This window comes from Clarias gariepinus, chromosome 10 (genome assembly GCF_024256425.1).
Source record: "Clarias gariepinus isolate MV-2021 ecotype Netherlands chromosome 10, CGAR_prim_01v2, whole genome shotgun sequence".
Lineage (NCBI taxonomy): Eukaryota > Metazoa > Chordata > Actinopteri > Siluriformes > Clariidae > Clarias > Clarias gariepinus.
Genome location: NC_071109.1, coordinates 23,890,455 through 23,905,064, shown reverse-complemented (window position 1 = coordinate 23,905,064; position 14,610 = coordinate 23,890,455). Strand labels below are relative to the sequence as shown.

At 37.4% G+C, this 14,610-nt stretch overlaps 1 protein-coding gene across 1 annotated transcript in view; it reads left to right on the top strand.

The window, feature by feature from the left end:
- The first annotated feature begins 1,925 nt into the window (after nt 1–1,925).
- Nucleotides 1,926–14,610, top strand: part of arap3 (ArfGAP with RhoGAP domain, ankyrin repeat and PH domain 3) — a 29,174-nt gene continuing 16,489 nt past the window's right edge. Inside the window, exons 1-5 of the mRNA XM_053505795.1 lie at nt 1,926–2,058; nt 11,115–12,127; nt 12,237–12,280; nt 12,395–12,477; nt 12,563–12,630. Coding sequence (XP_053361770.1) covers nt 11,190–12,127; nt 12,237–12,280; nt 12,395–12,477; nt 12,563–12,630 — 1,133 coding nt within the window. The 5' untranslated portion in view covers nt 1,926–2,058; nt 11,115–11,189. The remainder of the gene's footprint in view (nt 2,059–11,114; nt 12,128–12,236; nt 12,281–12,394; nt 12,478–12,562; nt 12,631–14,610) is intronic.

Here is a 14,610-nt window from a genome sequence, read left to right as displayed (position 1 = left end):
AGAGTTGTTTCTGGTAGTGATACATTGGCACCAGCTCTAGGTGCAGTATGTATCAAAATTAGAATCAAAATCTCAAACTAAAGAGCAACATAAAACACGCAATGTGTAATGCATAATCCAAGCAATGTATAATGCAGATAATAATAATAATTACACATATTTAGACTATAGTAATATGTACATTTTGTTATTTTAAAACTCAACATTTATTTAAGGCCAAAAATGGCAGATAAGACTCTTGTATGTTAATCTTTTATAATTAAGATACGATCTTCAATTGCATCCAAGACTTAAATGTTTAAAGGCCATAAATGTTTTCCTATGGTGCTCACAATGCCATTTAACTCCATGATGACAGTGGTGTTAGTGGAATTAAGCCCTTGCTTTACTTTCAATTAAAGAGACAGTTGCAGCTGTGCTGTAGTCTTCTAGTCTGTCCAGCTTCTTCACCTAATCACCTGTACAATCTGATGAACATATAAGTTTTAAAGTGCTATTGTATATGTCATAGTGCTTGTCAACTTTTGAACACCTAACAAGTTGATTTGCTGCTTAAACTCAGCACTACAGTACTGTGTTGTATAGATGCACTGCATTCTGAAAGTTTGAGTCTAACTTTTGTGTTCACGATTTAATTTTAATATGTCATTGCTCGTCACTGAAAGATGGTAAGTGAATAAAGGTAAATAACCTTTTGCAGTTCAATTTTTGGGGCTTACAGCAAAACTTGAGGATTATCTTTAACTTGAGATTTTTTTTGTTACCTTTAAAATAAATACAGTGGTCCACATTGGTCTCAATGGTCCCTAGTTGGACTACAGATGTTCCTAGATAGATGGATGGTTACATTATTTTACCAAATTTTGGTAAGCCAAATTCACAATTTTGGTTGGAAATCACCAGTCAGTATGATGGACCACCCAATTGCTGCAGCTGCAATGAAAGTGACAGCAGTGTTAAAATAAGATAAGTTCTTACATTGGTGCTGATATCGGAGGAGTTTGCCAAGTGGGATAAGCCTGCACTAAAGATCAGTTGAATATGTGCAGTTTCACTCAGTGAAGCTGACAACCACTGACTTCTTACAGGGAAAAAAAACAGCCATTAATTTAGCACAGAGATTTCTAAGCATAAGGAGATCACAACTATTTCAATGTTAACATGTGTTTTGGGCGGCAGGGCCTTAGTGGTTAGCACTGTCACCTTGCACCTCTAGTGTGTGGATTCGATTTCTGCCTTGGGGTCTGTGTGCATGGAGTTTGCATGTTCTTTTTGTAAGTCGCTCTGGATAAGAGCGTCTGCCAAATGCCTAAATGTAAATGTAAATGTTCTTCCTGTGCTTGGTGGGTTTCCTTTAGGTATTCACGCGTGAGTGTGTAAATGTACGTGTGAGTGTGTGTCTGAGTGTGCTCTGCGATGGATTGGTCCGCTGTCCAGGGTGTACCTGCCTTAGACCGCCTTACATCCTAAGCCTTCTGGGAGAGGCTCCAGGCCCCCTGCGACCCTGTACACAAGATCCGGGTACTCCAGTTTCCTCCCGCAGTGCAAAGATATGAAGATTAGGCTAATATGTATTCCCAAATTGTCTGTAGTGTCTACCACAGTCATAAAAATGGGAATAAAAACAATGCTCACCATTGGCCTCCACAGTCCCTAGTTGGAGTACATAAGTTCCTGGATGGATGGAATGTGTTTTAGCGTAGTTTTCCACTAAACTACACAGAAACATATGAAATTCTTATTTTAAACACTCACTCTTTTCTGTCAGTGTTAAGAACTTCATATGTAAAGGTATAAATCTAAAGACAAGAACATTCCAGGCTTATGACTGTATTAACTGTGGTAGCTGTTGTGGATGTTGTGGCGTGCATGCGCATGCGCGGTTTGCTCTGGCGCGTGCGAGCTACCAGCGACTCGTCCCCTCAGTGACACTAAGTTTCAGGAACAGCAACCGACTTTACGTGATATTTCTTTCTGCACAGCGACTTTACTTACTGGATTTTGTCACGCTCTACACAAGCTCAGCCATGAAAATGTAAACCGGGTACAGAAAATAAGGTAAGGAAGATGAAGCGTCTGTCCGGGCGCTACTTTTAGAATGACAACAGGAGAAATAGAGAGATAACTCGAGTTTAGTGAGGCGGCTGTTTTGGTAAGTGTTACGCGTGTGAGCGTTTGATTAAAAGCAACTGTTCCTGTCCCTGAAATCTGAGATTTTCTCACGCTAGTAACATAAACATGGGCTTTATCTAAAAGTTTTATGACTAATATTAATTGTGCAAATGATTAGAAATAGTCCTGAAAATTGCAATAAAGATTGGAATGTTTTCTAATTAGTTGCTGTAAGTTATATTTATTGAAATAGATTAACAGCAAAGACAGCGCAATGATCTACAATCAGGCCAAAATCAACTTAACCATATATGTTGCACAGCTCAATCTTCATGCACATCTCTTATTCTTGAAAATGCACTAATACTTTCAAGAGACTTATTTGATAAGTCATTATAGTTTCACTCATGTCCCCTGTCTGGGTGATAATCACTTATCAACCACTTTATCTTGAAATGCAAGGTACTGTGTAGTTCCTGCACTTAAAAAAAAGAAGAAAAAAAGCATAGAGCGCATTACAAATGCCTAGTAAATACAGTTGACTAGTTTGTCTATTGATGTACAGTTTGGTGTGTAATTCTCCCACTGCACAGAGTGGGAACCGAGGGACGAAGAATGTTTTCAGATCCTGCTGAGATACGACTCTCACAATGGATCACCACGAATGGTTTCCCCCATGATAAGGGTTTGCGTCGAACGGACTGGTGTTTTGGTCTCAGTGGGGGAAAACACACACTTTCAAACTTTAGCTCAAAGAATCCTAATCATTATTTGTCATCTTGACTTATGTTTGAATGCCGTGTTTGTGACATGTCACAACAAGAGTTTGTGTCAGGGTGCGTTCCTGAAACACGAACAGTTTTGCCTTTAAATGTACACAGTGAAAGTGTCTTCTTTGTTTAATATTGTATTTTTGTGTTTTAAAATTCTTGTCCAGTTTGTGGGATTTTAGAACATTCAGTCTAATTCATTAGAAGTCAGTGTTAAATTTTTCCTAAATTAATTTTCAGTGTTTACAGTCAAGGGTTTGGTTGCTGGTCATGTTGTGTTGACAGATTCTCAAACCATGTGTTTTGACAAGTTGTTTGTGAAGTCTTTAACTTCAACTGAGGTTTTAGTGGTTTCAATAAATTCCTGTTTGAGAACCAGTTTCTTATAAAATATGCAAGGAACTTGATCTATAGTGGGTTCAGATGAAATTCTAGTGTAGTGGTGTAATCTAATAAGGCGGTCTAAGGCTATTAGTGTTTAATTTTACCAATACAGGCAATGCAAACAAACAATCTTACATAAAGGACTAAATGTGGCATGGTGGCGTAGTGGTTAGCACTGTAGACTCGCACCTCCAGGGTCGAGGGTTCAATTCCCGCCTTGAGTTTGTGTGTGTGTGAAAATCGCATGCCTGACATGGATTGGCACCCTGTCCAGGTTGCAACCTGCCTCATGCCCAAAGTCTCCTGGGCTAGGCTCCAGGAGACAGGATAAGAGGTATAGATGATGTATGTAATAATAAAACGGCAAAAATTTTGTATGTCGAATAACAAAATTGTCCCAAAAGTTTCAATACATAGGTGACATTGACATAATTTAGCAGTTACGTTCATGATTCATAACATCAGATTTGTTCATATGAGTTCATCATGAGTGGGAGAGATGACTCATTGTCAGAAATGCCAATCACATAGAGGATGTTTTGTATATAAAGATTCATTTGCTAAAATGTGCTCATTTCCCCTCCATATGGAGACTTTGGGACACGCTCCATAAAAGAACATTTCTAAAACCATGCCCTTATTAAGACAACAGTATCAATATGCAGTTGAACCATGTTAATTAACAAGCTGACCAGATAACAGACAACTTTCAACTGCTACAAATAAGAATAAGTTTTTTTTTAGGTAGATATTAACAAGTGGACATTAAGTTGCCATTAAAATGCTTTGAGTTTTTAACTAATAATATATAAGAAAAACTATGTTTTATATATAACTTATTGTACATAGAATTGCCAGGTTCGAGCCGAAGGCCCGAGTTTCTTCTCGTGCCTGTGTGCGTTTCCTCCAGGTTCTTTGGTTGTCTCCCCTCCTTAAAAAGCATTTCAGTAGGTGGATTGGCTATGCCAAATTGACCCTAGGTGTGAATGAATATGTGTTTGTGTATGCACAGTGTATTGCATTGAACTGGTACCCCCTCCAAGGTGTATTCCCACCTCATGCTAGTTGTTCCCAAAAGGGCGACCCGAAGTAACCTGACGAGGATAAAGGGGTTACTGAAGATGTATTCATAAACAAATACAAAAAAAAAACCATGATCCTGTACAACACAATAATTTTAGTCCTCTTAAAAAACATTAGCTAATTATATTGTACTTTGACAGAGGTTTTGTATTTTAAGTGTCAGGAATGAGTTTTGAGAAGGGGCAAGGAGAAGGAAAACGATTACCTATTCACTTTAAATTAATGTTAATGAATTATGAACTACTACAATCAGTAATAACTTCTTATATTCAATTCAGGAACTTGTTTCAAAAAAATGAAGGAAGAGTGATTTAAAAAAAATTAGTAAATAAAATAAACTATTTCCCTTTGGTTTTGTGCTGCCATAAGTGTTTTAATAATATTGTCATATAAAGAGCCATTCAATAGGGGCTACACAAAATTCACATAATTAAGGGGTACAGTATTGTTTAAACTGCAGTTTCATTATCTATCTATCTATCTATCTATCTATCTATCTATCTATCTATCTATCTATCTATGTGGTTTCTGCTAAGTTGTTGAAGGACATCAGTTTTAAAAGATATTCTAGTTCAAAGCATTTAATGGCATTTAAAAAAAAAAATTAAGCAAAACTATTACCAAAAGAATGTGCAAATATTTTTTTAAGTAGATGAAGCCTTGAATGCATAACTGATCCTCAATTTTCCCAAACCCCAGTGGGATGACACTCTTGGTCTGAAGAGTCCTGTGAAAAAAAATCTTCCCAAGCTATTATTTTTAGGAGCTGTTTTCTTTCTCTTCCTGTCAACACTGTACTGTTTAAACAGCATTATGTAATCATATGAGATGGTTTGTAATTCTGTTTTGCTTGTGATATCCTTTAGTCATTAGTGTTAGTGCGTGGACAGAAGGTAGATACTGGAGCTGCAATAAATATTTAATTATCTTAATAATTGAAAAGTACGGTTAAAAAGCTTGCTCCCTTTTCCAGTAAGAGAAACAAAGGCAAGTAGGCATGTTATCTAGGACATTTTGTATCTGGCTTTAGGGAAGAGGTGACTTTTAAAAATTTGTAACATCAAAACAGAAATATGTATAAATGAAGATTTTGTTCATGATTTGGGAAATTTTTGATAAGGTCTCATTATTCCTGTAAGCATTATGTAGCTTAAACATATTTACTTAATTAGGTTGCATTCCACAGTGTCTATTTATATCCCTTGTGTTGTTAAAAAGAAACTTGTGCTTTAAATCTTGACTATTTGATTATTTAACAGTGAAAATGCTCATAGAAATTTGTGCATTTGGTGCTTGTGTGAAAATCACACTTCGGGTTATTTTGTGGAATTTTATACACACATTTGTCTTCTGTTTTTACAAAATGGTAGCAGGATTTTCGGTACTTGTGAAAGCAAAGTATATATTCAGTTTAGTCTAATATTCAGTATTACATTGCTTGGAGGCTAGCGCGTTACCACACACAAGTGTGTTCTGTCATCTCAGCAGCACTGCTTTGGCCGGATCTGAACAATGACATATTGTGTCGCACAATAGTGCTTCACTGTTATTCATATAAACACCCCCCAGCACCCTGCATCCCTAACGCCTCCTTCAGTTCTCCGTTTCAGCAACAGCTTTGGACTCTACAGCTTCCACTAATTGTTCCCTCTGGAAGCCCTGCGATGTTTGAATAGGATGTGCAAGAGGAAGGTGTTTATGGATGTTTTTCTTCTTTTGGTTACTTCAGCACTGACAAGGCAGCAGCTTCAGGTTATATAGGATATGCCATGTGTAGCATGTGAGCTTGACTCATTTTTAAAACACAGGAAGAGAATGTCTCATGTCTGTCTGTGACTGAAATGCTGGAGTATGTTGTTACCAAGTGTTTCGTGAGGTCTCCTGCAAAGAAGCATCACCACGATCTACTGTATTTGACCTTCGTGTTTCCAGTTAGATGTGTGACGAAACATTTTGCATAAATGCAGTAGTCTTGCCATGTTGCTGTGGTAGATAAATATTTCTGCAGTTATGGGAATAATATAATTAGCACAAAAGTATATGAATGTTTAATAATACAAGGACATAATTAGTTTTAGACAAGATAAAGGAATCATTAGGATGGTTTGGGTCGCTATGGGCCATCAGTTTTAAAGAACTTTGGACAAAGGCATTTCCTCAGCTAATGTGTTGATGAAGATGGTGGAAAATATGTAAGTGGGAAGTTTTCCATAAATACTCTTTTAGGTCGCGATCTGGTGACTGTAAAGGGGTCATATATAAGGGGTACAGTGTTGTTTAAACTGCAGTTTGACTTTTTAATTACTTTGTACTTTGGTTCTTTATGATCAAACATTTTCTTAAAATCATGCATTAATGTTTATGTAGTGTTGGAAGGACATCCATTTTAAAAGATATCCTAGTTCGAAGCATTTAATGGCATCTTTGTGAAAATATTTTTGAGATGAAGCCTTGAACGCATAACTGATTCTCTACAAACCCCAGGGATGACACTCCTGGTCTAATGTGTCCAGTGAAAAAAATCTCATCAAACAATTTAGAAAGTCCTCATTATCATCCAAAAAGAGCCCACACCCATGAAGATACTGTAGATGGTGATCAGAATACCATTGTATTCATTCAGTCATGCATACCTCTCATGGGACCAGATAAATGTTATTCATAGCATATTTTTCAATTGATATTTTATTTTTTTTTTACCAATTTTTAAAAATCTTTTTTGTTTCTAAAACTAAACACACAAGCAGTAAGCAAGGAATTACCCAAGTGAGGAACACCCACAATGTGGGTGTTTCTCATTGTCCATAAATATAATCCCAGGTAGATCCAATGCTCTTTTTATAGCAATGTAATAAACATCCAGATTATAGAATTTCTACTCAGCTCTTTCATTTTAAGCATTGCTATTTACCTAAAGATAGCATTATCATTTGTATGCAAACTATTTCACTGCTCATTTGCTGTGCTGAGATAAGATGCTATTTTGTAAGCATATGTGTACACTGCAAACAAAAAGGAAGAATCCGTGTTTGCAGGCATGTAGACATACATGCAGCAACGACTTTCAGTGGGTCCCGTGTCTCAGCAAAAGGCTCTTATTAAGTATGGTACAGTGGCTTTAATTTGCAAAACAGTGGTGACTGGTGTGAAGCATGGGGGCTTTCTACATTTCCTCTGTCACAAGTTATTTCGCACAAACATTGCTCAACATCGTGTAAATAGAGGTTCCGATTAAAAAAAAAAGTGAGACAGTGTTAAGTGTTCAGTGTTACATATAGCAGTTTCTCTTAACAATTCAGTTCATGCCCATACTGGATTTTATTTTATTTTAAAATATTTTAAACTGAAAACAGCATTAAACATTTTGCCATGGGACATGTGTGAAGCTGGCTTGCACATAGCAATGCCTTGTGATGTTCCTGATTTGAGTTTTCTGTTGCTTTTTTTGTTTTAATAACATGGGTCCATTGTTCTTTTTTTTTTTTCCCTCGGACTTGTCTGGTTTCCTATTATAACACATTTTAAGGTGTCATGCTCGCTTTATAGTGTTAGGGTGTGTTAATTCCCAATGTAGCTGCACATGTGGGTGTTATCTCTCCTTCAATGTAGCGGGAAAGGACGGGCTTGGTCTCTTTGAGGGACAGCTGTATCCTGTGTTTTCTACAATGCTGAGAAAAAAAACAGATTGCGTGTTAAGATAAATATGGGTGGGTCAAGAGAAGAATGTTTCATCAGGATCCAATTTAAGTGTTTATCCTCTAGTAAATCAAAATATCAAATGGGATTTGGTGTTTACGGCCCTTACACGGAAAGGTCTTGGTGGGCGGTGTGAGGATGGTGGGTTAGAATGCCAGAAATAAGGTTGATGCTGTTGGATTGTTGTCATGTGAGCTTTTATCAATCTGATATGTGGAGTTCTGTTTACTTTCACCAGTAGGTCAGAGTTTGCTTTCCGTTTTTCTGAATGGGCCTCCCCTTTTGTTGCCTTTTGGCTGTCTGTCTAAGAATGGCCATTTTTAGACTGCTGTATCTACATTTACATATCGCACTGTTAGTTAAAAAAAACCCTCCTGCAACTATAAATCAATCTCCTGAATAATAATAATAATAAAAAATTGAATAAATGTGAACACATGCTTTTGTATACTCCTCACTAAAATGTATTTAAATATATGGACACTAGATGTGCAGCAACTAGACAGCATTAATTTGCAGTGTATTAAATAAAGACTTTGCACTATACCAGCTTTTATACCATATCTGTAAAATGACATCTGAGGATTTAGCAAATACAGAGAACTGTGTACAGTATCATGCTCTCCGGGCAGAAGTTGTGGTTTTGGGTTTTAGTGATGTCAAGTTGTGTGTGTTTTTCTTTTTTTCTTTTCTTTTTTTTTTACCAAAGCATTGGTGGTCTCCACCTCAAAAACATTTTCCAGTGCCTTTGTATGAAAGGGATATTTCAGTTGCCGGATGGACACAAAATGTAGCCTAGTACTAACAGGCCTGGGTCGTGAATCAGCTGTATGATGTGGTCAAGGTTTGGTGAATGGACAAAACAGAAAACCATGTGGCTGTCTGGTTCATGCTCTAGCGGCTGAAAGTCATCAGACCTTCTCGGCAACTAAGAATCTTTGCACCTAACCACTTTTGATCTAGATAAATTCCTTTAGGCAGTTTGTTACTGAGATGTATCAGGTCTCACTTCAATCCTGAAGCACGTTTCTCAGTCTCTAATGTATTTCACATGAAAAGGACACCACATGTATGACCGATATCTGCCTCTGATGACAGACTTGCAGAAGGGAAACTTGTGCACTGCTAGTAAGACAGAAATAAGACAACACCCTACCAGTGGCTTTTCCCAGGTCAGGCTTTATCTGTTCGCTTCATGAGCTTCCGGCCTGCTTGCTCTGCGCAGGATCCGGTGTATCAGTGTTCCAAAGCCAAAGGTTAGCGTCCAGAGTGCAGACAAAGGAAACCTAGGATATGACTCATGGCTCTTTTCAACAGCCCTCTACCGTCTGCTTTCTCACTCAACCTTAGTACTATTCAGTAGCACAGAAAGTCTGTTTTTTCCCTTATCTGCCGTTTTTGTCCTGATAGAAGTTTTGGAGAGAAGTGTAATGGAGTAACTCCCACTTTTTTTTATATGTGGGCTTACTGAACTTAAACTTCTCATTTGGGATTCATTCAAGAGTAATGCACATCCTTTGTTTTTAGTATGACACATCTGATGGGGGTTCAAGGCCTCCACCCTTCGATTAGAGAGAACTTGACCACTGTAGCAGACTCCACCTCTTGGCTAAGATGGAATGCACATGCTTTGTTTTTTTTCCCCTGCTCATGGTTGGCATTGAGCCACCTGTCCAACCTTGAGATTCTTTAAGGGTGGTGTTCTCAAACACCCACAACCTTTGGCATACAGAACTCAGAAGAGTGTCTTTCTATACTGCTAAACTCATTCAAATTGTTTGCAGTAAGTGTTTGCACAGGGGGCCTTTTTAAATCATGCCCACCTCATCACATAGTTTTTCCCACCCATGGCAAAGCCTCTTTTCGAATAGCCCGAGTATAGTTAATGCTCCTCTAAAATGCTATATTGTATGATTAGGCTTGCTTTATATAAAAATTTCATCACCCTTGCATGAATTTATACTACAAAGATACCCAGTAATATTTACTGCAATTATGTTACATTACACTCCTGCAACCTTAATTTTACTTAATTCCATAGGAGCCATTTAACATAAGCGTACAGAAATGCTGTACATTAAAAACATGTACGATAGCAGGAGCTAAAACCAGAAATGACTTGAAAGGGTGTATGAAGCTCTCTAAAATTAACAGACTTTGCCAGGAAACCTTATTTCCCTTCCACTCATCACACATGCCTTGCACGTAGACTCATAGGATGAGCTCATCTTGTCAAAACACAAAAACGGTATTTGAGTTCATTTATGTGAAATACAGTCGGATGTTTGACATAAACATTAGACAGGTAAAATATATAGTTAATATTACTTCAATGTATTTTCTAGGAACTGAAAATGAAGCTTGTTTATGGTATTTTCTGTAAAATTTCTTAAAAAACTCACTATCCAGATGAGATTTTGAGTTTCACTGCCAGCAAGCATTTCCTTTCATGAAAAGGATACCACAACTGTATATCAACTGCACAGTTGATAATATATCCTTCTGTATTGTCTTTAAACTGTCTGATTTATACCACTGATTTTTAAGTGGCAAGTTGTGAACTGGGGTTCCAGACAATCTGCATACAATCCCTAATATGTTTTTAATGTACAGCATTTCTGTAAAGGAGCTTTCCTGTACAGGACAAAAGAGTTAAGACCTCTTGTTTATGTCACTTGTTATTTAATAGCTATTCAGTACTTGTGGGTTTGTATTTGTGCAATATTCTTACATGAGCCTCTCAGACTTGCCATTTACAAGATGCTTCTTTGTTTGAGAGATGACATCAGTCTTATTCGTATAGCAGTTTTAGTAGGTCTTCATGAAAGACCTCATATAAATGCCATTTTGCTGCACGATCTCAGTCTGAAGGAAAATGTCAAGATTAAAAAAAAGTGTCAGATTAAACATAATGCAGGGTAAAGTGGGTAATAAGTGATATTTAAAACATATGCTGCAATCATATGAAGAAAAATTGTCCGTATAGCAGTTCTGAGATTACTAGAAATTAAAGAAGGTAGTGTATAGAAAGGCACAAAAACATTAATTGATTTTTTTTTTCATTCTTAGATGAGGAGCTGGGATCCTCATCCCTTCTTGGCCAGTGTTTTCTGCTGCTTTGCATGCAGGCTAATCCCATAGTCTATGCACACTATGGCCACAATTGATGCAGCCTCAGATGCACAAGACCTGTTGGCTTCCATTCACCTTGAGAAATATTTGAACCACTTTAGGCAGGCAGGCTTTCTGCTGGCTCGGGACTTCTGTCATGTGGACAATGCTGCTCTCAACAGACTTGGAGTAAATGCCACTGGCCACAGGAAGCGGATCCTTAAACTGGTTGAGCACATTCAGCTGATCTGCCAGCATCGTAGGAAGGACACTGCATTGGACCGCTGTAACTCTGAGTCGGCTATTCATGAAGTGACTCCTGATGGGCATTTTTCACCTCAAGGAAATGCAGACAATTCTTTTGAAGCTCAGCGCAACTCGATAGAGCCAAATTTGTCTGCACTAGTGAAACGTTCCCACTCAGAGCGTTGTGCTACCATTATGAAGCCTGTTCCAAAACCTAGAACTGTCTTTAACAAACAGAGAGTGAAGCAGCCTTCTTTTCCTGTACAACAGGAAGCACAGATCTGCAGAAGGTCCTCCCAGGATTCCACTATTCTGGAAGGTTCTTCTGCTGAACAACCTAGCGTAATGTTGATGGACCCAAAACAAAGCTTGAGTGCAGAAAAGTTAAATAAAAGTATGTCATTCCCAGACATTAGTGGACCACTACCTCCAGTACCACCAAGAATCAACCGTGGGGTTTCCTTATCCCCGGTCAGTGGCATGTCAAGCCAGGCTCAGCAAAGCCCCCCTCCACTGCCTCCTTATCCTGACTCCCCTTCTAGTTATCAGTGTTCTCCTTTTACCAGTGTGCCTGGTTCTCCTCCTAGCCCTCCATGCTCTGGAATAGAGATGGTCTCCAACGAAATTTACAGTGGCACTTTACCTGGCACCCCACCCATCTGGAGCCGCTCTATACCTATGCCCCCACCACGTCAAGAGTTCAACACATCTGCTGACAGCAATAGGTAGGCTCATCAGCATTTCTATTGAAATAATTATTTTTGTATTATTCAGTGCAATCATTTTATGAACCATGTTTCAGGTTTGCTAACCCTCATATTTGTATGTCTACAGCACTTTAAACCACACCTCTTCCGACATGTCTAAACCTACATTTGGTAGGTTCATTAGATTTCCTAGTCCAGTTAATATATTATAAATGTAGACTGTCCCTGTCTATCTATGTTGCATAATTACTGTTCATTAATAATTAGCGATTTTGTTTAACATAGCTACTGCCGAAGACCAAGTTGAAATGATTAGTCCATACTGTGAAACTACTTTCCGTGCCAAATGGCAAAATCAGCATATTGAGGTAAGTGTTGAGAACAAGTACTGTTGAAACATAACAAATGCTTTTAAGTTGTACTGTTAATATGTTTTGTTTTTTTTTTAATAAGGATGAAAGGTCACCCAAAAGTGGCGATAGGACTGGAACCAAAGATAATAAGCTGGGAGATGATCAGAGGTAAAGAGGTTTCTTGTGAGTTTTGTGCAGTGCAAAAAACAAACAAACATGGTACCTTGGCATATGTAATGTAATCCATTCCGGAGTCGAGTTCATAACGCAAAAATCAAAACGCATTTTCCCTATAGAAAATAATGTAAATGCAGATCATCTGTTCCAGCCACCCAAAAATGTTACCAATATTACCAGTTTACAGCACTATAATCATATTTCATGTAAAAAGACATGTAAATTAAGTAAAATTTGAAATAAATAGACATAAAATCTTACCTAACCTTAATTTACGTTTCCAATTGGCATCGGATGCTTTAAAATCAAAACTCAAAGTGGCTCAGTTTTTGTCTTGATATTGTTCTTGCTAACATTTATGGTATCCATGGTGCTATGTCTTCACTAAATCTTGCACAAAGTAAAAAAAAAAACACAATAAAAATTTGTAAAAACAAGTAAAAACTTGCTTCACTTGGCTTTCCATTGACGCAAACAAGCTTTGAACAGCTCTCGGACATAAATGCAACCTCTAACATCTGGACTTCTGGAATAAATGTCTAACTGCAATTTACTTTTTTAAATTGCTTTAAAGTCCTTTTAAAATCTTTATTTTCCTTGGCAAATTGATTAGCCTCACTAACAAATTGTTTTCCTGTGGCAACACATTCAATCTCATTGTATTGTGTGTGAGTGGAAATGCTTTTATTATTTTTTTAAATTCATACATAATTTGTATTAAACATACTGTACAGTAGGTATGTTACTATGCTACAGTTATTTTTTATTGTGCATCTTCACCAAGTGCTTAAGTGATCATGGTCGCAACATTTCTTCAACAACCGTGCCGCTTCATGCTGCGGCATTCTAGGCAAATCTTAGGTCAATTTTAACCTCATCTCATTAGTTGTTTTCTTTGCTTCAAGCAGGCTAAAAAATTTGACCATTATGAGCCACATTTTTCCACAACCTCGTTTTCTGACATGGTTGTATAGGAAATTATAAGCTAATCACTTAATCAGCTAGGCTTTAAAGAATTGGTGCCAGTGAAAACATAATTATCACTGCATTAATTATCCACTCAAAGCCTCTTAATTTTTTACTTATTAAAATCCAAACTGTTTTGGCCAGACAATGTATAAGCTCTCAGAATAATGAACAGTTTCAAATAATGAATTTTGATAATTTACATGTAATTAATTTCAACTTCTTAATATAAATAGGGATTCTTTAATATTTATATTGGAATTGTTGTGATACTTTGTTGTTTACTTGTACTGATACACAATGCTCTGATTCTAATATTTAATACCATGAAGATATGAATATGAATGAAAAGATTTCCTGTGACAGTGATCTGGAAGTATTTCATGACTAAAGATGGTAATCAAAGCAAACCAGACCGCAAACGCTGCATAAACAAAGCTTAATAAAATTATCTGTTCTGCAGTAAATAGTAAAAAAAAAAAAAAGTACGAGGGGCATTCAAATAAAATTGGGACTTGTGATGGAATTTCATGAATGAAGGTGTAAAACTGATTGACATTTACAAAAGATTTGAAGCACAGTACAATGATGAGACTCTTAGCTGCAGTAAAACATTTGGATGGTGCAAATATTTTAAAGAAGGCAGTGAATGACGATCCTAACCGAGATGGCACAGAGCCCACGGCAGTCGTGCCCATGAACATTTAATGAGTATAGCACCCAATCCACCACTTGTCACCAACTTGTGGAAGACATGTATCTGTCACTCACAATTATTCACGAACACTATTTGCAGATTACATGAGCTGAACTGGTAGTTATTGCCACATCCCTTTGTACAAACTCATTCCTGCATGCAGACATTTCTGCATGTTTGGACCTTTAAAGGAGTTCCTGTGAGGCCAGCATTTGAGACGTAGAGCAGGCAGTCTGATCATGGCTTCGGCATACTGAAAAAACTTTCTACATTGATGGTATCCAAGCACTAGTGAAATATTGGGATAA